Source organism: Carcharodon carcharias, chromosome 8 (genome assembly GCF_017639515.1).
Source record: "Carcharodon carcharias isolate sCarCar2 chromosome 8, sCarCar2.pri, whole genome shotgun sequence".
NCBI classification, from domain to species: domain Eukaryota; kingdom Metazoa; phylum Chordata; class Chondrichthyes; order Lamniformes; family Lamnidae; genus Carcharodon; species Carcharodon carcharias.
This window is the reverse complement of record NC_054474.1, coordinates 156014543-156039736: the sequence shown is the minus strand read 5'-3', so window position 1 is coordinate 156039736 and position 25194 is coordinate 156014543. Positions and strand designations below refer to the sequence as shown.

At 47.4% G+C, this 25194-nt stretch overlaps 1 protein-coding gene across 2 annotated transcripts in view; it reads right to left on the bottom strand.

The window, feature by feature from the left end:
• Nucleotides 1–25194, bottom strand: part of slc27a4 (solute carrier family 27 member 4) — a 66980-nt gene that overhangs the window by 5212 nt on the left and 36574 nt on the right. For both annotated transcript variants that reach the window (XM_041194567.1, XM_041194566.1), the window contains exons 4-10: nt 23652–23721; nt 18364–18455; nt 16104–16213; nt 13722–13931; nt 12488–12614; nt 11274–11411; nt 8169–8333 (exon numbers count right to left, since the gene is read on the bottom strand). In XM_041194567.1, the coding sequence (XP_041050501.1) occupies nt 8169–8333; nt 11274–11411; nt 12488–12614; nt 13722–13931; nt 16104–16213; nt 18364–18455; nt 23652–23721 (912 nt within the window). The remainder of the gene's footprint in view (nt 1–8168; nt 8334–11273; nt 11412–12487; nt 12615–13721; nt 13932–16103; nt 16214–18363; nt 18456–23651; nt 23722–25194) is intronic.

Below are 25194 nucleotides of genomic sequence, written 5' to 3'. Positions count from 1 at the left end.
GACAGGGTGGGTTATTAAAGATGGAGGATTGACAGGGGATTATAAAAGATGGAAGATTGATGGGGTGGGTTATTAAAGATGGAGGATTGACAGGTGGTTTATTAAAGATGGGGGATTGACAGGGGGTTATTAAAGACAGAGGATTGACAGGGTGGGTTATTAAAGATGGAGGATTGACAGGTGGTTTATTAAAGATGGGGTAATGACAGGGAAGTTATTAAAAATGGAGGATTGACGGGGTGGGTTATTAAAGACAGAGGATTGACAGGGTGGGTTATTAAAGATGGGGGATTGACCGGGGGGTTATTAAAGATGGAAGATTGACAGGTGGTTTATTAAAGCTGGGGGATTGACAAGGGGTTATTAAAGATGGAGGATTGACAGGGTAGGTTATTAAAGATGGAGGATTGACAAGGTGGGTTATTAAAAATGGAGGATTGACGGGGTTGGTTATTAAAGACCTGGAGGATTGACAGGTGGGGATATTAAAGACGGAGGATTGACGGGGTGGGTTATTAAAGATGGAGGATTGACAGGGTGGGTTATTAAAGATGGTGGATTGAAAGATGGGTTATTAAAGATGGAGGATTGACAGGGTGGGTTATTAAAGATGGAGGATTGACAAGGTGGGTTATTAAAGACGGAGGATTGACAGGGGTCTTATTAAAGATGGAGGATTGACGGGTGGATTATTAAAGATGGAGGATTGACAGGGTGGGTTATTAAAGATGGAGGATTGACAAGGTGGGTTATTAAAGATGGAGGATTGACGGGTTGGTTATTAAAGACCTGGAGGATTGACAGGTGGGGATATTAAAGACGGAGGATTGACGGGGTGGGTTATTAAAGATGGAGGATTGACAGGGTGGGTTATTAAAGATGGTGGATTGAAAGATGGGTTATTAAAGATGGAGGATTGACAGGGTGGGTTATTAAAGATGGAGGATTGACAAGGTGGGTTATTAAAGATGGAGGATTGACGGGGGGCTTATTAAAGATGGAGGATTGACGGGTGGGTTATTAAAGATGGGCGATTGACAGGGTGGGTTATTAAAGATGGAGGATTGACAGGGTGGGTTATTAAAGATGGGGGATTGACAAGGTGGGTTATTAAAGACATGGAGGATTGACAAGGTGGGTTATTAAAGATGGAGGATTGACAGGGTGGGTTATTAAAGATGGAGGATTGACAGGGGGGTTATTAAAGATGGGGGATTGACAGGTAGAGTTAATAAAGACGGAGGATTGACAGGGGGGTTATTAAAGATGGAGGATTGACAGGGTGGGTTATTAAAGATGGAGGATTGACAGGTGAGTTATTAAAGATGGAGGATTGACAGGGGGGTTATTAAAGATGGAGGATTGACAGGGGGTTATTAAAGACAGAGGATTGACGGGGGCTTATTAAAGATGGAGGATTGATGGGGGTGTTATTAAAGGTGGAGGATTGACGGGTGGGTTATTAAAGATGGAGGATTGACAGGGTGGGGTTATTAAAGATGGAGGATTGACAAGATGGGTTATTAAAGATGGGGGATTGACAGGGGGTTATTAAAGATGGAGGATTGACAGGGGATTATAAAAGATGGAAGATTGACGGGGTGGGTTATTAAAGACAGAGGATTGACAGGGTGGGTTATTAAAGATGGAGGATTGACAGGGGATTATAAAAGATGGAAGATTGATGGGGTGGGTTATTAAAGATGGAGGATTGACAGGTGGTTTATTAAAGATGGGGGAATGACAGGGGGGTTATTAAAGATGGAGGATTGACAGGGTGGGGTTATTAAAGATGGAGGATTGACAAGATGGGTTATTAAAGATGGGGGATTGACAGGGGGTTATTAAAGATGGGGGATTGACAGGGTGAGTTATTAAAAATGGAGGATTGACGGGGTGGGTTATTAAAGACAGAGGATTGACAGGGTGGGTTATTAAAGGTGGGGGATTGACCGGGGGGTTATTAAAGATGGAAGATTGACAGGTGGTTTATTAAAGCTGGGGGATTGACAAGGGGTTATTAAAGATGGAGGATTGACAGGGTAGGTTATTAAAGATGGAGGACTGACAAGGTGGGTTATTAAAGATGGGGGATTGACAAGGTGAGTTATTAAAGATGGAGGATTGACGGGGTTGGTTATTAAAGACCTGGAGGATTTACAGGTGGGGATATTAAAGACGGAGGATTGACGGGGTGGGTTATTAAAGATGGAGGATTGACGGGTGGGTTATTAAAGATGGAGGATTGACAGGGTGGGTTATTAAAGATGGAGGATTGACGGGGGGCTTATTAAAGATGGAGGATTGACGGGTGGGTTATTAAAGATGGGCGATTGACAGGGTGGGTTATTAAAGATGGAGGATTGACAGGGTGGGTTATTAAAGATGGGGGATTGACAGGGTGGGTTATTAAAGATGGAGGATTGACAAGGTGGGTTATTAAAGACATGGAGGATTGACAAGGTGGGTTATTAAAGATGGAGGATTGACAGGGTGGGTTATTAAAGATGGAGGATTGACAGGGTGGGTTATTAAAGATGGGGGATTGACAGGGTGAGTTAATAAAGACGGAGGATTGACAGGGGGGTTATTAAAGATGGAGGATTGACAGGGTGGGTTAATAAAGATGGAGGATTGACAGGTGGGTTATTAAAGATGGAGGATTGACAGGGGGGTTATTAAAGATGGAGGATTGACAGGGTGAGTTAATAAAGACGGAGGATTGACAGGGGATTATAAAAGATGGAAGATTGACGGGGTGGGTTATTAAAGATGGAGGATTGACAGGTGGTTTATTAAAGATGGGGGATTGACAGGGGGGTTATTAAAGACAGAGGATTGACAGGGTGGGGTTATTAAAGATGGAGGATTGACAGGTGGTTTATTAAAGATGGGGGAATGACAGGGGGGTTATTAAAGATGGAGGATTGACAAGATGGGTTATTAAAGATGGGGGATTGACAGGGGGTTATTAAAGATGGAGGATTGACAGGGGATTATAAAAGATGGAAGATTGATGGGGTGGGTTATTAAAGATGGAGGATTGACAGGTGGTTTATTAAAGATGGGGGATTGACAGGGGGATATTAAAGTTGGAGGATTGACAGGGTAGGTTATTAAAGATGGAGGATTGAAAAGGTGGGTTATTAAAGATGGGGGATTGACAAGATGAGTTATTAAAGACGGAGGATTGACGGGTTGGTTATTAAAGACCTGGAGGATTGACAGGTGGGGATATTAAAGACGGAGGATTGACGGGGTGGGTTATTAAAGATGGAGGATTGACAGGCTGAGTTATTAAAGATGGGGGATTGGTGGGGTGGGTTATTAAAGATGGATGATTGACGGGGGGGTTATCAAAGATGGAGGATTGACAGGGGGGTTATTAAGATGGGGGATTGACAGCGGGGTTATTAAAGATGGGGGATTGATGGGGTGGGTTATTAAAGATGGTGGATTGACAGGTGGGTTATTAAAGACAGAGGATAGACAGGGTGGGTTATTAAAGATGGAGGATTGACGGGGTTGGTTATTAAAGATGGTGGATTGACGGGGTTGGTTATTAAAGATGGTGGATTGAAAGATGGGTTATTAAAGACGGAGGATTGACAGGGTGGGTTATTAAAGATGGAGGATTGACAGGGTTGGTTATTAAAGATGGTGGATTGAAAGGTGGGTTATTAAAGATGGGGGATTGACAGGGTGGGTTAAAGATGGGGGATTGATAGGGTGGGTTATTAAAGACATGGAGGATTGACAAGGTGGGTTATTAAAGATGGAGGATTGACAGGGGGCTTATTAAAGATGGAGGATGATGGGTGGGTTATTAAAGATGGAGGATTGACAGGGTGGGTTGTTAAAGATGGAGGATTGATAAGGTGGGTTATTAAAGATGGAGGATTGACGGGTGGGTTATTAAAGATGGGGGATTGACAGGGTGGGTTATTAAAAATGGAGGATTGACAGGGTGGGTTATTAAAGACCTGGAAGATTGACAAGGTGGGTTATTAAAGATGGAGGTTGACAGGGTGGGTTATTAAAGATGGAGGATTGACAAGGTGGGTTATTAAAGATGGAGGATTGACAGGGTGGGTTATTAAAGACGGAGGATTGACAGGGGGTTATTAAAGATGGAGGATTGACAGGGTGGGTTATTAAAGATGGAGGATTGACAAGGTGGGTTATTAAAGATGGAGGATTGACGGGTGGGTTATTAAAGACGGAGGATTGACAGGGGGTTATTAAAGATGGAGGATTGATAGAGTAGTTTAATGGGCTCAGTCTGTCCTCAAAAGGACTTCCACCTCTTGCATTTACAGGAAAATCATTATACCCTCTTTACCCACACACAGTTATGTAGAAATTACACACAAATGGGACATGTGCTTATTCTCCACACAAGCAGTTGTTCTAACCCCATTTGGCTGTTTCTTATCCCTCTTTCCTTGAACACGTATCTAATCTCTTCTTAATGATTGACATGCTCTCTGCTTCCATCACTAACTCTGGCAATGCCTTCCACAGCTTCACTCTGCCTCTAAATAAAGGTCCCCGTCCTAAACCTCTGACATTTAACCTGATATCCATGGCCTGAACTTCACACTTGGCGTGAGTGACGAGTTGTCACGATCAGCCCCCAAACACAACTCCGCAGTTAACAGCCGGAGAGCGTGAAACCCGCACTGAGAAAGCCTCAGCGCTGCCGAGGAGAGGGGGGGGGGGGGGATGAGGCCGGGCGCCAACAGAAGTGAGGGTGCGGGTGGGCGATTCTAGCCAGCCCCCTGAAGGCAGACAGCTGCGCTGCGGAGCTGCCTCGCGGAGCTGCAGACCTGGACAGGTTCAATGTCAAGAAGTAAATGCAGCAAACCGTGCCTGTGCAGCACGTTCGAGCACCTGACGGTGGAACTCAGCAAACATCAGCCCCAGGTATCCTTTTTTTGTTAATTACATTTCATCCCGAGCATTTCATCCCGTCCTCGGATGAGGTTTTGTTAAAAACCGTCTGCCCGAATCGCACGGCCTCGATGGGCCCTTTAATAGTTGGCGCCGATTCCCGTGCGTGCCCGCTGACCTCAATATTGCTCTCGTGTGTAGTGACATTGGGACACATGCCCGTGCGATTTCACGTGAATTTGGGTTGGGCGCGTGCCCATCCCATCAACAGAAAGTCCTGGCCTTTGTCTCCTTTCGGTCTGGAGGTAAATATAACTTAATCCTATTCAGGGCTGGTGTTCTGTTTTACCCCCGTCTCATTTTACGCCGCTTTAAAGTCAATGGAATGCGAAACGAGGGGCTTTGGTGACTGAGAGTGTCAAATGGGTGCCTGACTCAACCTGCTCTGTTTCCGCTGGGCAGGTTGGGTTAAAGCAACCGTCTCTTTGTAGATATACTCAGCCCTATCCCTTCTTAATTTTAAATACCTTTTAAAGTCCAGTGAAAACACACCCAATTTTCTAGGTTACGATTCTGTATAGGAAGGAGAAAGAAGAAATCCTTTAACCTCCCCTTCGCCCCACTCTCCCACCACCACCCACACAAGCATACTTCCCACTGAGGGTCTCTGAGTAGGGCTCAGGAGCAAGAGCTCCACCCAAATTGTCTCCTTTCTCATCAAGATGCACGGAGACCAATTTTGTTGCGGTACCGCCCCTATAGTGGGGTCAGGTAACTGGAGCCTGAGGCCTTCTGGCTGTGCCCCTAGCTCAAACCAGCCCAGTCAGAAGTGCAGCATGTGCCTTAAAAGGGCTAAGTAATCAGCATCAACTCCTTTCACACCGAGTTCCTCCAGTGAATCTAAAAGAATATTAGGGAGTAGAAGTCCTGCTTCAGTCAGACAAAGCCCTGGGTAGAATGTACCTGGTGTACTGTGCACAATTCTGGGCACTACACCTGAGGAAGGATATATTTTCCCTGGAGGAATGCAGTGTGGATTTACAAGAATGTTACCTGGACTCCAAGGGTTAAATTACATGGAGAAATTACACAAACTAGGGCTATTTTCTTTGGAATTTAGAAGGGTAAATATGCTCAAAGTTTTCAAGGTATAAAAGGGTACGGATAGTTTCTCTCTTTCAACCCTATTTCCACTGGTTGCTGGGCGGTGGGGTGGGGGGGGTCGGTGTCTTGAACTAGGAGGTCATAGTCTAAAAGTCCGTGACAGACCTTTCGGGGATGAAATTAGGAAACATTTCTTCATACAAAGGGTGGTGGAAGTTTGAAACTCTCTTCAGCAAATGGCAATTGATGATAGATCAATTGTAAATTGTAAAACTGCGATTGATAGATTTTTGATAACTGAAGTTCTTAAGGAATATGGTGAAATAGCTGGAGTCAGGTCATGTTCTCATTGAATGTCGGAATAAGTGCGAGGGACTAAATGGCTTCCTCCTGTTCCTATGTTTCCAATGAAGAGGGGGCCTCCATATTAATCCTCTGCCCAATTTTCTCCCCATCTCTCCTGGAGGCTGTAACTGATACGAACATATGAATTAGAAGAAGGAGTAAGCCATTCGGCCCCTCAAGCCTGCTCCACCATTCAATAAGATCATGGCTGGTCTGAATGTAACCTTAATCCCATCTTCCTGCCTACCCCCTATAACCTTTCACCCCCATTGATCATCAAGAATCTAGCTAGCTCTGCCTTAAAAATATTCAAAGACTGCGTCCTCCGCCTTTTGAGGAAGAGTTCCAAAGGCTCACAACCTTCTGAGAGAAAAAGCTTCTCCTCATCTCAGTCCTAAATGGGCGACCCCTTATTTTTAAACAGTGACCCCTAGTTCTAGATTCTCCCACAAGAGGAAACAGCCTCTCCACATCCACCCTGTCAAGACCCCTCAGGATCTTAAAGGTTTCAATCAAGTCACTTCTTACTCTTCTAAACTCCAGTGGATACAAACTTAGCCTGTCCAGCTTTTCCTCATAAGACAACAATCCCATTCCTGGTTTTAGTCTAGTGAACCTTCTCTCAACTGCTTCTAACACATTGTACATCTTTCTTTAAATAAGGAGACCAGTACTGTACACAATACTCCAGAAGTGGTCTCACCAATGCCCTGTACAACTGAAGCATAACCTCCCTACTTTTGTAATCGATTCCCTCACAATAAATGATAACATTCTATTAGCTTTCCTAATTACCTGCTGTACCTGCATATTAACCTTTTGTGATGATGGTGTACAGGCTCTGACTGCCCTTCACCTCCTCCCCAAAGCAGGTGATCTGCAAGCTGTGTCATATATTAACCTTTGTTGACATTTATTACAGGAAGGATGGAGTATAAAAGCTGAGAAGTCTTGCTACAACCGGTCAGGGCATTGGTTAGGCTGCACCCAGAGTGCTGTGTACTGTTTTGGTCACCTTATTTAAGGAGGGAGATAACTGCTTTGAAAGAGGTTCAGTGAAGGTTCACTCGGCTGATTCCTGGGATGAAGGGGGTTTGCCCTATGAGGAAAGATTGAGCAGATCGGGCCTATGCTCATTGGAGTTTAAAAAAATGAGAGGTGATCTTATTGAATCTTATTGAAACATGTACAATTCTGAGGGGGCATGACAGGGTAGACACCGAGAGGATGTTTCCTCTCATGGGAGAATCTAGAGCTGAGGGTACAGTTGAAAAATAAGAGGTCTCCCATTTAAGATGGAAACGAGGATGAATTTCTTCTCAGAGGGTTGTCAGTGTTTGGAATTCTCTTCCACAGGGAGCAGTGGAGGCTGGGTCATTGAATATATACAAGGCTGAGCTAGGCAGAATCTTGATTGGCAAGGGAGTCATGGGTCATGGGGAAGACAGGCAGGGAAGTGGAGTTAAAGCCACAATCGGATCACCCATGGCGGCGCAAGCTTGAGGAGGCAAATGGCCTACTCCTGCTCCTATTTCTTATGTCCATATATTAATGTGCTATTCCACTATGGTAGGCATTACCACAGGGCCCTCACCTGACATTGATCATTGATCCACACACCTCCCACCAGTGACCAACAGGTGGCGATCAAATGTCATTGGCTGTGTGGTGGTGTTAGGGTTGGTGGTGGTGCGGGGGGGTGTGTGTGTGTGTGTGTGTGTGTGGAGGGTCAGCGTTCAGCTGCCGGTAACACGCTGAGGCTGAATTAGGGCCACGGAAACCCAGCTTGGGTGACACAAGCACACAGGTGTAAACTAAACGCTTACCTGGCACCTCAACCCCATACACAACAACGTCGGCCATGCCAAGAATCCGACTGAGAGTTCCCTCGACTTCCGTGGTTGACACGTTCTCGCCTTTCCAACGGAAAGTGTCCCCTGTGCGGTCTCGAAAGTACATGTAGCCATAGTCGTCCATGACCAGGACATCACCTGTTCGCAACAGAGGAAAGGAAGAACCAGTGGTTAGGGTCGGACCCTGACAATCAGCAAGGTGTCTACAATAAATCCAATCCACACGACTGACTCCGATTTGGAATGCAAGGCTGCCTGATAGGGCGGTGGAAGCCAATTCAATAGGAGCTTCCAAAAGGGTATTGGATAAATACTTGAAGGAGAGAGCTTGGGGGAAGAGCCAGGGAGGGGGCTAACTGGATAGCTCTTTGAAACAGCCTGCGCAGGCTCTGCTGCACTCTTCCACATTTCTAATAAGGGATCAAAAACAAGGGGTCACATCTACAAAGTGCAAGCTCGAGCCTCAAATGCCTGTTCATGTGTATTCACTAACTGTCTCAGCAAACTTTTCCAACAGGCCAAGCAGTCCTTGGTTAGATGCAGCACGCTAGCAATCACCCCACACCCCCCCACCCCCCCAACCCCACCCCCACCTCCACTGAAAGGACCATGAACAACAAGGTAAGGCAAAGTATTAAGCCAGCACAGCAAGATCCAAATGTTGAGAGAGCCCAATGCTCTTCTAGGCTGAACTGGGTAACATTGTTCTTGCTGTGTTAATAGCTTCAATTTGTCAAAATTATTGAACGCAAGAGGTGCACTTTGTTCGTGAGTCCGTTTGTTAACTGTGTGGCTGCCATATTTTTGAAATCCATTTATAAAATATATTTATTACACATCGCTTTCATTCAGTCGCCTTCAGAATACTTTTAAGGTTAAATATAAGAGAGTTCGGACAAAGTGAGGGAGAAACCTTTTCATACAGGGACTTGGGGAATTAGCAATATTTTTCTTTATTTTTTCATGGGGTTTGGGCGTTGTTGACAAGGTCAGCATTTGTTGCCCATCCCTAATTGCCTTGGACTGAGTGGCTTGTTAGGCCATTTCAGGGGGCAGTTAAGTGTCAACCACACTGCCGTGGATCTGGAGTCACATGTAGGCCAGACCGGGTAAAGGGATATTAATGAATTTTCACAACAATCAATGATAGCTTTATGGTCACCACCACGACTGAGACTAAATTCCAATTTCAGATTTTTTTGATTAATTGAATTTAAATTCCACCAGCTGCCATGGCGGGATTTGAACCCAGGTCCCCAGAGGATCAGCCTGGTGCCTTTCGGGTTACTAACCCCAGTGACACTACCACTACACCACCATCCTCTCATAGGTCGACTGCCAAAGCAGCAAACATTAGATTTGATTGGTGGGTGACGGGAATGTATGAATTGGATGAGTAAACGTGACCATTTGCTCACAAGAATTAGGAGCAGGAGTAGGCCATTCAGCCCCATTGAGTCTGCTTCACCGTTCAATAAGATCATGGCTGATCTGATTGTGGCCTCAACTTCACTTTACGGCCTGCCTCGAGTAACCCCTGATTCCCTTGTCGATCAAAAATCTGTCCAACCCAGCCTTGGATATATTCAATGACCTGGCTCCGCTATTCACTGGGGAAGAGAGTTACACAGACCTCGTGACCCTCCGAGAGAGAAAATATTCTCCTCACCACAGTCTTATGGGAGATCCCTCATTTTTAAACTGTACGCTCCAGTTCTAGGCGGTGGCACCGTCGTATGGTCACTGGACTGGCGATCCAGGGTCAGTGCTGAGGCGCTACTCCCCATGGCTGGAGAGTCGAGAACTGGGTCACCGTCCCAGGATAAGGGGTTGGCCATTCAGGACTGAGAAGAGGAGAAATTTCTTCATTTTTGGAATTTTCCACCTCTCCCCCGCGGAGCTGCCTCGGGGAGATTGAATCGGTGTTCCAAAAGTAGGATAAAAAGGTTTAAAAATTTATTTGAACCCGTCCTGTCGCGAATCACATGAGGTGGGACATGTTTTTACATTTACGGGAAAACGTTTTATTTGTTGAATAAAAAGCTTTATCCCGCCCGTGGTCGAGATTGGCCTGAAAATCGTGAAGGCCGCTTTGGGCTTTTCGCCACCCGCCCACCGACCTTAAGGCTGGACGGGCGGCGTTACCGATCACAGTGATGACCTGGTTGATGGCCTCGATAGGCCGGTTACATTCCGGCCGGCGTGAAGCCAAACGAAAGGCCCGCGGGACCGCGCGATGATGTCGGGAGGCACGGCCGGTGCCATCGCGCGTCGTTTCATGTGTCGGAGTGTGGGGCCCCGCCCCACTGCCCGCCGACTGGAAAATCCTGCCCTGAGGGAATGAAGGCGCGCGGGGATTTGGATGGGAGGGCGGAGCTGAGGTGGAAGATTAGCCACCGTCGTATTGAAAGGAGGAGTAAGGCTGGAGGATGGGGGGGGCGCATATGGCCTACTTCTGCTCCTGGTTCCGTTCTACAACAACAACTTATATTTATACGGTGCCACGAACGCAATAAAACATCCCGAGGCCTTTCCACTGGAGCGTGATAAAAACAAAGTATGACACCAAGCCATATAAGGAGATATCGGGGCAGGTGGGCAACAGCCTGGTCAAAGAGGCGGGTTGTGGAAGGCGCTATATAAATGGAAGTTCTTCCTTTCTCTCTCTCTGCTGGGAACTGAGCTGAGATTCCTTCAAACTTGTTTTGCACGGGGTTCCTTTACAGCTTCATAAGTCTCAGCTGCATTGAAGTTTGAATTACAGAATGGGAATGGGAATGACGCACCCTCCCTCTCAATTCCCCCTCTTCCCCAGGGGTTTTTGACACTCAGCCATTCTTGCTCAAGCCATTCCCGATTGCAGCTTCTAATTGTTGACTTGATCAAAACCCACCAGTGAAGATTGCAGGCCGACTGACCACCAAATGGCAGCTCGCCGGAGGTCAGCTTTCAGCCCCCCTGGGGCAGGGAAGGGGAGGGGTGGGGGGGTGCGAGGAGTTAGTGGATACCTCCAAATATCACCCCCCCCCCCCCCCACCCCTCCCACTCCCCATTCCCCCCGTACCCTCGGTCTCTTACCCGAGAGGTAAGCTGCGTCTCCCTTCTTGAACACGTCGTGAGCGATCTTTTTGGTTGTTGCTGTCTCATTCACATACCCGTCAAACCTCCGCAGGGGGTCGTTCTGGACAATCCGGCCCACCAGCTGGCCCGGCTCACCTGGGGAGAGGAAGATACAAGCTGCCGGTCAGACTGCGGACCTGGAAACCGCTGCCGTTCCCGCTGAAAGGGCGACAGAGTTGTGGGCTTGCCCTGCTTATCAATTCCCCCCTGCTTTTAAGGGTCTGTCCGAATCACTGGCCTTATTGGGGTTGTGTCATTTTAAAGCTGCATGTTAAAGAAATCTTCCTCTTTCAAAAAAAAGGCCTTCCCCTTATTTTTTGTTTCTTTCGTTCATAGGGTGCGGCTGTTGCTGACAAAGCCAGCATTTCGATGCCCATCCCCAGTTGCCCTTGAGAAGGCGGTGGTGAGCCGCTTTCTTGAACCGCTGCAGTCGCTGTGGTGTAACTGTGGGGTTCCAGGATTTCGACCCGGCCAAAGTGAAAGAACGGCGATATGGTTCAAAGTCAGGATGGTGAGTGACTTGGAGAGGGGAACTTCAAGGTGGTGGTGTTCCCATGGGTCTGCTGATCCTGGCCTTCTAAATGGTAGCGGTCGTGGGTTTGGAAGGTGCTGTCTGAGGAACCTTGGTGAATTCCTGCAGTGCATCTTGTGGATGATACACACACTGCTGCTACTGTGCGTCGGTGGTGAAGGGAGTGAATGTTTGTGAATGTGGTGCCAATCAAACGGGCTGCTTTGTCCTGGATGGTGTTGAGCTTCTTCAGTGTTGTGGGAGCTGCACTCATCCAGGCAAGTGGGCAGTATTCCATCACACTCCTGACCCGTGCCTTGTAGATGGTGGACAGGCTTTGGGAGGGTCAGGAGGTGAGTTACTCGCCGCAGAATTCCCAGCCTCTGACCTTCTTGTCACCACGGTGTTTATAGGACCGGTCAATTTAGGCCGGGATTTGACATTTGCAAATTGGTATTGCCCTGTCCGTATTGGGGGCTTCCCCCCCCTCCCCTCCCAAACACAAGTACACACACACTCAGACAGGTTTGCACGTGGACACGCTAACTCAGCACAATCTCTTTTTCTCTTTTAAACTCCAAGAGGATTTTAATCATATTTTGGCCAATAACTGATAGACTGTAAAATGCAGTAGCTAAGTTACTCGAAGCTGTTGGGATACCTGGTTTACAGGGGATGCAGACACCATCAGGGCCTCGAACCAGCTCCATTGTGTCCTCATCTACCTTAACTAATCGGATTGGGTAGACAAAGGGAAGAATGCGGCTATTAAATCCACAGGCACCAACCTACAAAGGAAATAAGAGACAATTAACTTTAAAACTACAGCCTGGCATCCCGCAGTTTCCAGACATACACACAATTCCCGAGGCTCCACACAATGCACCACCAATACATAAACTTCAGTCATCCCATCCTATTGCCCACAAACCAAAGGCAGGAACTTCTCAGAAGCCACTTTTGCAGAGTCCCATCAAGCGGAGAACAATTCCCCTCATGACAGCAACCATAAAAATATCTGTGCATTTTCACAGCGTATTATCACTTGGCTGCAGTGCTTTTTGATAAAACACACACACTAATCTGATTGACCGAAGCCTCGTATTGTGGTCCCACTCCCGTGAAAATGGGAGCAAACTGAAATCAGTGCAGAGTCCAGACACGGGCTGAGTTACTTAAAATATTTATTCCCAGCTTGCATTTATATAGCGCCTTTAACATGGTAAATGTCGCAAGGTGCTTCACAAGAGTCGAGTTAGACAAAAATTAACATTGAGCCAAAAGGAGAAGGGTGACTGGAAGCAGTGTCAAAGGGGTTGGATTTAAGGGGGATCGTAAAAGAGGAGAGAGTGGTGGAGAGGTTTAGGGAGGGAATTCCAGAGCATTGGGCTTAAGTAACTGAAGGGACGGCCGCCAATCACAGGGTGAAGGAAGTGGGCAATGCGCAAGAGGCCAGAGCTGAAGGAGCGTAGAGTTCTCCAGAAGGTTGACGAGATCTGGTTTCAAAGGGTCTGTGTGGGGGAGATGGGGAAATGCGGTTTGTGGGAAGCAGGTTTAGGAGGAGCATTGGGAAGTGTTCCTGTACAGAGAAGCACAACAGTTGGAATGAGTTATAAAATATTACAAATTATTTACAGTGCAGAAACAGGCCAAACTGGATGGGCACTCAAGGGAAATAAGCTCGCAGGGCTACAGGGATACAGCGAGGTAATGGGACCGACTGGATGGCTCTGCAGAGAGCAGGCATGGACTGGATGGGCCGAATGGCCTCCCTCTGTGCTGTTATGACTCTATGAGATCTTTCTGGTGAATTGTTTTTTTTTTAACACCCACAATCGTTCGTTATGTCTGCCTCTCGCCCAATGCCTCCCCACACGTCCCGTCTTTCACAGCACCTTGTTGTCAAAGTTTCCCAGGCTGCAGTTACACTCCGTGGCCCCGTAGAACTCGGCCACCTGCGGGATGTGGAAGCGGGAGGTGAAGTCCTCCCAGATGGAGGGACGCAGGCCGTTCCCGAGGGCCATGCGCACGCAGTGCTGTCGCTCCACACCCCGCACGGGTTGGCTCAGGAGATAGCGGCAAATCTCCCCAATATACTGGACAATCTGTGGAAAGAAACAGAGGGTGGGGAGCCCCAGTGAATCGGCTGACATTAACAGGCACGACTGAAGCTGAACAGCACCAATGTGGTTGACTCTTAGCTGCCCTCTGAAATGCCCATCATTTGAAGGGCAATTAAGGATGGGCAACAAATGCTGGCCTGGCCAGCAACGCCCACATCCCATGAAAGAATAAAGAAAAAAAAACACTTTCAGGAGCTTGATACGATACAGCAGCGTCCCCTGGGATGAATAAACTGAATACTGGAAGAGGGGCCATCATTTGCCCTGGGGTTGTAGCAGCATACCAGAAATGTTACTGGCTGGTTTGTGTGGAGGATTTTAGAATTTTCAAAAGAACTGATACCGTAGGATAGAGAAAGAGTAACTTTTCCCACTGGCGTGGGAGACTGTAGGACAAGGGGACATAACCTTAAAATTTAAACTGGGCCATTCAGGAGATGAGTTAGGAAACACTTCTTCACACGATGAACGGTAAAAGTGGGGAACTCTCTCTCACAAGAAGCAGTAGATGCCAGCTAGTCAAAGGTTACTAAGGGGCAGGAGCCAAGCTGGGGAAGCGGAGTTAGGATACAGATCAACCATGTTCTCCTCAAGGCTGCTCAGCCATTCAATAAGATCGTGGCAGATCTGATCTTGGCCTGAACTCCACTTTGCTGCCTGTCCCCTGTCACCCTTGACCATCCTTCCCTCCCCCCACCCCCAAAAACTCCCACCCCCACTAGCCTACTATAGTTCAAGAATCTGTCTATCTCAGCCTTGAATAGTTTCAATAACCCAGCCTCCACAGCTCTCTGTGGTAGAGGATTTCATAGGTTAATGATCCTCTGAGAGAAGGATGGTAGAATGGGGCTGAGGGGCTGAATGGCCTTCTCCTTTCCCCATGTTCCTAACTAAGAGATTGCGGGATAAAGCTGTAACATTCCTGTTCTGTGACAGCAATGTGCCTGTAGAACTCTTTGACTAATTCCGCCCTTACACTGTGCTGTGTTTGTGATATTATAATCTCACTGACAAAGATGATATCTGTTAAATGGAGAGCTGAAAGCCGGCTCAATAATGGTGCCCTCAGGGTGAACTCTACAGACAAGGCGTGAAAGTAATGCGGTCTCCTCTACATTGGAGAGATCAAACACAGACTGGGTGACCGCTTTGCAGAACACCTTCGGTCTGTCCGCAAGCATTACCCAGACCTCCCTGTCGCTTGCCATTTCAACACTCCACCCTGCTCTCATGCCCACATGTCCGTCCTTGGCTTGCTGCATTGTTCCAGTGAAGCTCCGTACAAACTGGAGGAACAACACCTCATCTTCCGACTAGGCACTTTACAGCCTTCCGGACTTAATATTGAGTTCAACAATTTTAGATCATGAGCTCTCTCCTCCATCCCCACCCCCTTTCCGATCCCCCTTTTTCCAATAATTTATTTTTTTTTTTACAACTATTTTTTCTCTTCCCTCCTACTTTGAAATTGATTTCAATCTATTGTTTCATCTCCACCTTTTAGCCCATTTCGATCCCTTCCCCCCAACCCCACATGCACTAGGGCCATCTGCCACTAGCTTGCTTCCCTTAATGTCCCCATTAGCACATCCTTCAGATAATATCACCACCATCAACACCCCTTTGTCCTTTTGTCTATGACACCTTTGGGAGTCTCTTCTTGGCCTCCACCTATCACTGGCCCCCTATCGAGCTCTCCTGTCCCATCTCCTTCTACTATCTTATATTTCATCTCATTTCTATACGTCTTAGTTCTGATGAAGGGTCATATGGACTCGAAACGTCAACTGTATCCCTCTCCGCAGATGCTGTCAGACCTGCTGAGTTTTTCCAGGTATTTTTGTTTTTGTTGTGAAAGTAATATCATCTGGTTCACTGGTAACAGAACTGAACTGAGCAGGTCATGAGGGTGTGGCGTTGCCACTCCAGTGCCCCGGGGTCTGTGTTTATGGGGGTATAAAGGGCAGATAGCGTCAGAGACACAATAAAAGCCTTCAACAGAGTAGAGGGGGTTTAAGCTAGAGTCCATTTCAAACTGCCCAAGATCAAGAGGCAGAGTGACCTCCTCTCTGTTGTAATTTTTCTATGATTTTGATAAGCACGAGGGGGTCAGAGTCAAACCAGGATCGCCCTCTGCACAGAATGCTGACTCACCGTGCACCTGTACTTGACACAATCATCCCAAAAGCGAGAGGCGGAGAACTTTTTCCTGATTACAACAGTCAATCCGTGGAGGAGGCACTGCCCTATCCCCACGATATTCCCTAGAAAAGCAAAAATGACTGGATCAACCACACGGGATTCAGTTTCTAACCGGGGGAGTGTCTATGCTGGCTGGATATAAATCCTGCAGCCGTCAGCACATATTTCTCCTGGATAATCCTGTATGCCTTGAAACTCCAGGGCAATGGAATGTTGGCAACCCGAGATCCTGTTGGCTGGTCGCACTGGTTGGAACAGAGTGATACAAGCCAGGACGTTCAATCCCCCAGTCAGGAGAATATAAGAACAGGAATTGGCCATTCGGCCCCTTGAGCCTGCTCCACCATTCGTTAAGATCATGGCTGATCTGATCTTGGTCTCAGCTCTACTTTCCAGCCTATCCCCATCACCCGTGACCCTCCCCCGCCATAATTCAAGAATCTGTCTATCTCGGCCTTGAATAGGTTCAATGACCCCATCTCCCCAAACTCTCTGAGGTAGAGAATTTCAAAGATTAAATTTTCCACTGAGCGAAGAAATTCCTCCTAATCTCCATTTTAAATGGTAGATTCCTTGTTCTGAAATTATGCCCCTTACACATGAGGGGAAACATCCTCTTAGCATCTACCCCATTGAGCCCCCTCAGACATCTGCGTTGAGTTCGCTGTTCTTATCTAGGGATTACAAGGACCTGGTGCCAACAGTGGGAGGTTTCATATATTTGGTGAATGTAAATCCCCAAAGCCAAGTGATAGCTTCCTCATTTGCTGAGTTCAAAGTGATTAGTCCACCACTTAGTCTGTAGAGGGGATGCTCCTTGGTAATGTACAGCATTGTTTGAGTCTTTTCACAAGTGCATAAGGGGTTTGTACTGAGACCTCAGCAGTGGAGGTTGGCTGCACAGGGGCCCTGGCCTGTCCTGAACCTATTTAGCAAGGACCACCCTCGCTGTGGTAGTTCAAGGCCTGCCAATTCAACAGACGGGGTTTGTCACAAGGAACTTGTTAGCGACTTCCAGTGTTTTCCATTCCTTGATCCAAAGGACGTCTGCTGGTAGATCTTGCTCAGGAAGGGTGCTCCATATGAGGCGCTGAGATGGAAGGTGAGCAGTAGGTGGGTTGAACGGGTCATCGTGGAGTGGGAAGTGAGGTGCAGTGCGAATGGGATCAACCAGCTTGTGGGTTTTCACCAGTTGACAGATGTATGGGGCGGGGGGGGGGGGTGCGTGGGGTGTGATGTTTGCGAGGACAGGAAAAGGGGGAGGGGTGTTGAGTGGAGAGTTCCGGTTATGATGCACATTGTTGTATTGGACTGAATGTCAACAGGATGTGTGTGTGATGACATGTGGCTGACAGGTGCGTAGTACTCTGCTGTGGGCTACGATAGGGCAAGTGCTGAGGCCCCGTGTAGATGCAGGAAGTTTGGTTAGGTTGTTTCTGGTTTTGACCTTTGCTGCTGTTTTCTTCAAATGTCTCTGGAAGGATAAGATCCTATCTAGAGTCACTCCCAAGTATGTTGGGTTGGAATTGTGCTTTCGTCTCTGGCCATCCAAGTAGACGAGCATTTCTTTTTTGGCACTGGTATTTCGGAGCTGGAACACACTGGATATGGTTTTGGAGGGACTTGGCATGAGGGGGGTGGTAGTGCGTGGGTGGTAAATCAGGCAGTAACTCCTCACGGAAAGCACCTGCAGTGGGCCTCAACCATCATTCCTGACTGGGACAGGCATCGGCGTTCCTTGATGGTTGCTGGGATCAGTATCCCAGAATTCCCAAATTCCCTGCCTTGCACCATTGTGGGACCACCACTGTCACGGGGACTGCAGCGGGTCCAAAGAGAAGGCTCGCCAGCAACCTCTGCAAGGGCAACAGAGGATGAGCAATAAATGCCAGCCTTGCCAACATTTCTCGGATCCCACAAACACATTTTTAGAAAAGGCTTTCAGCATAGGGTGGGAAAAAAAAAGACAACAAGGGATAAAGACTTCCATTATTTTTAGAAATCAGTTGAAGTTAGATTTCAGAGAAAGTGGTCTCCGTTCTAAATGGCATGGTGCTATAAATGAGAATGCTACGTTTGGGTTCCGGTATTCGCTGAACGGCTGGAGATTATTTAGGTGAGTGGCAGTGTTTACTGGTAGCGCTGTACTGTCTCCTTTCCTGTGCCCCCCAAACCCTCCAACCCCTCCTCCCGCAACCCTCGCCCAGGTTACCTGCCGAGTGGTAGAGAGGCAAACAGTCATAAACAATGTCATCCGCTCGCATACGGTAACCATAATAAACCAAAGCTGCCATTCGGTAATATCTGGAGGGAGACAGAAAATTTAGGATGCGATTTAAATTCTTGAATATCGCTGAGAAGAGATACATGTTATCAGAGTTTTTCATCCATTCGTCAGGACAAATGCAAGAATACCAAATTTCAAACGATCACAACAATTTATACTAGAGGAGAAAAGGATGCTGATTGGCTGGCAAGTCCACTCTGATTGGCTGAGGTGTTGCCATGGTGAAAGCAGCGGGGAACGATCGGCTCCCCAAGCTCCCGGATAATTCAAAAAAAGACACAAGGCTTGAGCATGTCCCTTTTGTTTGCAAAGGACGGGTCGCTGTGTATGATTCAAATGATCAAATGCAAATCCTTCCAGAATGTTCTCCACCTGTCTCGGCTGCATTGCATTAGTAGAGTTTGCGCAGTGAGGTGTGCCAATTGTAGGGGATGGGGAGCTACAGGCAAGATCAGGTGTCAGCTCAATGGTAGCAGCCTTGCCTCCTGAGTCAGGAAGTGGGATTTGAATGCCAAATCTAGACTGGCACTCCCAGTGAGGTGCTCTAGTGTCTGAGGTGTCATCTTTCAGATGGGACTTTAAACCGAGGGCCTGCCTGCCCTCTTGGGTGGACTTAAAAGATCCCATGGCCCCTACAGGAAGAAAATGAGGTATCAATGGGGTATAAAAGATTGTGACAGATTTAGATGAAGTAAAGTTGTTCCCATTAGCTGATGGAACAAGGACTAAGGGTCACAGATTTAAGGTTTTGGGCAAGTGGGGAATGTGAGGAAGGACCTTTTAACACAGCGAGCAGTAATGACCTGAAACTCGCTGCCCGCGAGGGTGGTGGAAGTGGAGATGATCAATGATTTCAAAAGGAAATTGGATGAGTACTTAGAGTCATAGAGACATAGAGGTCTACAGCACAGAAAAAAACCCTTCGGCCCATCGAGTCTGCGCCGGTCAAATAAACACCTAACTATTCTAATCCCATTTTCCAGCACTAGGCCCATAGCCTTGTATGCCGCGGCATCGCAAGTACACATCCAAATACTTCTTAAATGTTATGAGGGTTTCTGCCTCTACCACCTTTTCAGGCAGTGAGTTCCAGATTCACACCACCCTCTGGGTGAAAAAATTCTTCCTCACATCCCCTCTAAATCTCCTGCCCCTTACCGTAAATCTCTGCCCCCTGGTTATGGATCCCTCCACCAAAGGGAAAAGTTCCTTCCCGTCTACCCTATCTATATCCCTTATAATTTTATACACCTCAAGCATGTCCCCCCTCAATCTCCTCTGCTCCAGGGAAAATAACCCCAGTCTATCCAATCTCTCCTCATAACTAAAACTCTCCAGCCCAGGCAACATCCTGGTAAATCTCCTCTGCACTCGCTCAAGCGCAATCACATCCTTCCTATAATGCAGATTCCAGAGCTACATGCAATACTCTAGCTGTGGCCTAATCAGCTTTTTATATAGCTCCAGCATAACCTCCCTGCTCTTATACTCTGTGCCCCGGCTAATAAAGGCAAGTATCCTAATGCCTTCTTAACCACCTTATTTACCTGTCCCACTACCTTAAGGGACCAGTGGACATGCACACCAAGGTCCCTCTGCTCCTCGGTACTTCCCAGGGTCCTACCATTCATCGTGTATTCCTGTGCCTTGTCTGTCCTGCCCAAGTGCATCACCTCACACTTATCCGGATTAAATTCCATTTGTCACTGATCAGCCCATCTGACCAGCCCATCGATTTCCTCCTGTAATCTAAGGCTATCCTCACTATTTACCACCCCAACAATTTTCATGTCATCAGCCAACTTACTGATCAACCCTCTTATATTCAAGTCTAAATTGTTTATATATACCACAAACAGCAAGGGACCCAACACCGATCCCTGTGGAACCCCACTGGACACAGACATCCAGTCACACTGAGGGAAATAAATCTGCAGAACCAAGGGGATAGCGGCTGGCTGGATTGCTCCACAGAGCGACATGGACTCGATGGGCCAAATGTCCTCCTTCTGTGCGGCAATGACTCTGACTTGAAAAAGGTGTTTCTCTCTGGTATCCTGGCTGATATTTAACACCACTAACCCTTCCCCCTCACCAATCCCACCCGCCCCCCCCACACAATAACCACCATAATTAAAAACAGATTATTTGGGTCATTACCTCAATAATAACTCCCCGCTAGACCCCGCCTCATCCCGGTGGGAAACATTGGGGCCTTTGTGCTTTTAGTTCTCGAAGTAACCAGGTGGCAAGCTCAAAGCAGCGCAGATCTTCTTCCAGCCTGGAGGTGGCAGACTGCTCCCAGCAACAGAAATAAAGTGGCAAGGCAGATTTGTCAGACCCTGACATGGTCTGGCCGTCACGTGAGAGTGGCTTCTCACGCCACCAGAAGAAGCACCTGCTGTTGCCGGACTGTCACAGTCGCTGTACAGGTGCGCACGGGAACTAAAGCAACTCCTGAGACTGGGCAGCTCAAGGTCACTGAGGGAATTCTGCTGCGAGCTCATCTGCTTTTCCGGTTGCAAGAACAACAGAAGGAGGGAGGCAGCTATGAAAGGAAGGCAAGCCACCGGAAGAGGGAAAAAATAAAATCGTGGAATGGTTACAGTACAGCAGGAGGCCATTCGGCCCATCGTGTCTGCGCCAGTGCTCGACAAGAGCAACTCACCTAGTCCCACTCCCCTGTATTTTACTCACAGCCCAGCAAATCTTTTCGCTTCAGATTATTATCCAATTCTCTCTTGAAAGCCACAGTTGAATCTGTCTTCACCACACTCTCAGGCAGTGCATCCTACATCCTAATCACTCGCTGCGTAAAATGTTTTTCCTCACATCGTCATTGCTTCTTCTGCCAATCGGCTTAAATCGGTGTCTTCTGGTTCTTGACCCTTTTGCCAACGGGAACAATTTCTCCCTGTTTACTCTGTCCAGACCCCTAACGATTTTGAATACCTCTATCAAATCTCTTCTCAACTTTCTCTTCTCCAAGGTAAACAGTCCCAGCTTCTCCAATCTATCCACGTAACTGAAGTTCCCCTTCCCTGGAACCATTCTCGTGAAACTTTTCTGCACCTTCACCAATGCTTTCACATTCTCCCTAAAGTGTGCTGCTCAGAATTGGACAGAATACCAGACAAATAAACCCATCCTTTTCACTTGAATTAGACAAGGGTGGAGCTGAACTCCTGCAGCATGTCGTTCCTGGCCTCCTTATTTCTATTTGTCTCCCTAAAGATGCTTCAGTTGCTCACACAAATGGCCTTCCCTGCAGCAGCCTATTCGACTGTGCTGGTCATCGCAGAGGAGCACCGTACAGTGGTTGCCTTACAACCCACACCCCCTCCCCAGGTATGGCACCCTCATCAGCACCCCTGTGGGCTTCCCCATCTAAGCTGTGGAGTGCTGAGGCCAACTGTGGGACCACAGACCCTTCCCTCCACTACCTCTGGCACCCCGGTTTGGTGATCAGTTAAGCCTGTGTACACTCAGAACCTACAGAACCTGCACGGCTCAGTTACTCACTGTCTGTGCCCAGCCTGGCTGCGGCAGTGTACCAGCCAAGTGCTTCTTTCAAATGATCGCGAGTGGATTGGACAAGTTACCTTGAGAAGACAGTCAGCGAGATGCATTCCCAAAAGATGAAGCAATCCCCCCCCACCCTCCCCCCGGTGCGGCACCTCCCACAGAAGCTGCAAGTCAACAGCCTCAGCGCATCCAGTCGGGCGTGAAGCCTTTTAACCAGCAGAAGCCGTAGAATGAGGCACTCTCTTTATTTCACTTCAGGCCCGTGCTTTCCCAGTCAGTGGCCTCTCCTCTCAGTGTGAGGAAACGAGAGGTGGATTATTGCAGTCGACCACAGCTTGGAAACTTTTCAAGAATTATCACCTCAGGGTTTTGTTTTCACCCGTAAGCTGAGAGATTCCTGACCCACTTCCTGTACCCACTCTTCCAGAGTCAGCAAGCCTTTAGCTTTCAGGAGATGCCACCATTTACCATGTCCTTAATAAAACTCTTCCTCCAAAACCTCCTCGTGCCTTAAAACAAAACAAAACCTCTGACCTGGACCTTCACCCACCTACCGAAATCCCTATCTCGCCACAAGAGTGGTTTTAGATGGACAGGAGTCACCAACTGACGAAGCCGTTAAAAACATACATAAGGACGATCTGATAGGGCTCTTGAAACTTCGCAGAATCACAGCGCAAAAGGCGCCCTTCGGCCCATCGAGTCTGCGCCGACACGTGAGAAACACCTGACCTACCTACCTACCTAATCCCATTTACCAGCACTTGGCCCATAGCCTTGAATGTTATGACGTGCCAAGTGATAAGGATGTGACAGGCTTGGATGTGGAGAAGATGTCTCCACATGTGGGGTGGCGGGGTACAGACCAGAACTAGAGGTCATCAATATAAGACAGTCACTAATAAATCTAACAAGGAACTCAGGAGAAAAACCCTTTACCCAGAGAGTGGGGAGACTGGGGGACCCGGTACCATGAGGGGGAGTTGAGACGACCAGCATATAAGCAATTAAGAGGAAACTCTGGCCGGAATTTTATGCTCCTGTTGGTGTTGGGCATGAGCGGACAATATGGCGAGAAGGCCAAGGGTAGGTTTTATGCAGGTACAGACTTATTGAACTTAAGGCTGGTTTCTGTACTGTAGATTTGAAAAAAACCTGCATTTATATAGCACCTTTAATGTGTTCAGGACATCACAAAGCCTCTCTCAGGCAATGTAGTACTTCTGAAGTGTCATCACTGTAAGGTAAAGAGAAACAGCAGCCAATTTGCACGTAGCAAACTCTCACAAACAGCAATAAAACAAACCGCCAGTTCATCTGCTCCCAGTGATGTTGGTAGAGGGATTGGCCAACAGATACTGGGGAGAACTCCCTCGCTGTTCTTTTAATAGTGCCGTGGGATCTTTTACTGCCACCCAGGAGGGCAGGCATGACCTCAGTTTAACGTTTCAGCTGAAAGACGGCAGCTCCAACAGTACGCTGGATGTGTAGTCACTGTGCAGTGACTTTAAAACAAATCTTAGAAAAAAATCTTGTTGTTCAAAGGTTGAGGGGTAGAGTACAGGGGGCCGAGACAGAAGCGGTATTTGAAATGTAGTTGGAGGTCAGGCTGAGTGAGTTCGAGCGCTCCGGTGGTGAGCCTGATGGGTCAGTTGGTCTTTTGACATCTTTAAGACATGGGTCCTTACCTGCTGTGGACAACAATAGCTGCCTTGGGCATGCCGGTTGTTCCTGAGGTGTAGATATAAAACAGTCGATCTACAACAAAAGATACACATTCACATGGGAGCGGAAATAACCACCTAAAATCATAGAATGATGCAGCACAGAAGGAGGCCATTCGGCCCATTGTGCCTCTCTTCTGGAGCTGCCAAATTAATCCCACTTTTCTGCTCCTTTCCCAGGTTTGCAATCTCTCTTTCCCTTCAAGTGTTTATTCTGTTCAATTTAGCAAAGTTACTACTGAATCAGTTTCCGCTGCCCTTTCAGGCAGTGCATTCCAGATCACAACTCACCGCATAAAAATGCTTTTCGAATTCCTTAATGGGGCAAACATTGGTTGCCCTCGAACTGAGTGGCTTGCTCAGCCATTCCAGAGGGTATTTAAGAGTCAACCACATTGCTGGTGGGTCTGGAGTCACATGTAGGCCAGACCAGGTAAGGACGGCAGATTTCCTTCCCTAAAGGACATGAGTGAATCAGGTGGGTTTTTACAGATCACAGTCACCATTACTTGGACTAGGTTTATAGCACAAATTTATTTTATTGATTGAATTTAAAAATCCACCAGTTGCCATGATAGGATTTGAACCCCTAACCCCAGAACATTAGGCTACACCGCAGGAGCACTAGGCCATTGTCATTACCACTATCTCCCCCACTCCTTTCATGTAATGCCTTTGTTTCTTTTGCCAATCACCTGAAACCAATATCCTCTGCTTCTGCTACCATGAGCAGGTTCCCTTTATTTACCAATTTACTTTCCTTCATGCTTTTCAACGCCTCTATCAAATCTCCTCTTCTCTTCTCTGAGGGGAATATTCTCCCAGCCTCAGTGGAACCTTACCAAGCAGGAGAGAGCAGCTGGAGATGGGGATTCCTACTCCTGCTTTCATTTAAAGTCCTTCCACACACTGACTGCGAGTGAGGTCAATAAAGTAACCTTCAAGGGTTCGATTTTCTCTAAAGAATGTACAGTCAACCAGTCCCCTTTAATTTAGGGTCCCTTTAATTAGCAGCTGTTATGTGGGGTTGGGGGGTGGGGTGGGGGAGTTGAGTAATATAATTGATGGTAGCCAGTTTAAGGCATCTTGGTAATTCAGCTTGTTAAAGAAACAAAGAATTGGGCCGATGTGATTGAGGTTTAGGAGATAACGATGAGAGTTTGTGCTCACGTTGACAGTCTGTTCCAATTAAATTGGTGAGGGAAGAGTCACAATTTGAAAATGTTTGACGCCAGCTCTGGGTCAGATATCATGCGGTGGGGCCTTTTCCCAGAGACTGGTGGACCTGCGGAACAGGCTCAAAAGCAGAAAATGCTGGAAAAACTCAGCCGGTCTGACAGCATCTGTGGAGAGAGAAACAGAGTTAGCATTTCGGGTCCATGTGCCATACAGGCTCCAAACGTTAACACTGTTAACAGATGCTGTCAGACTTGCTAAGATTTTCCAGCATTTTTTGTTCTTGTTTTAGATTTCCAGCATCCGCAGTTTTTTGTTTTTATCTGGGAAA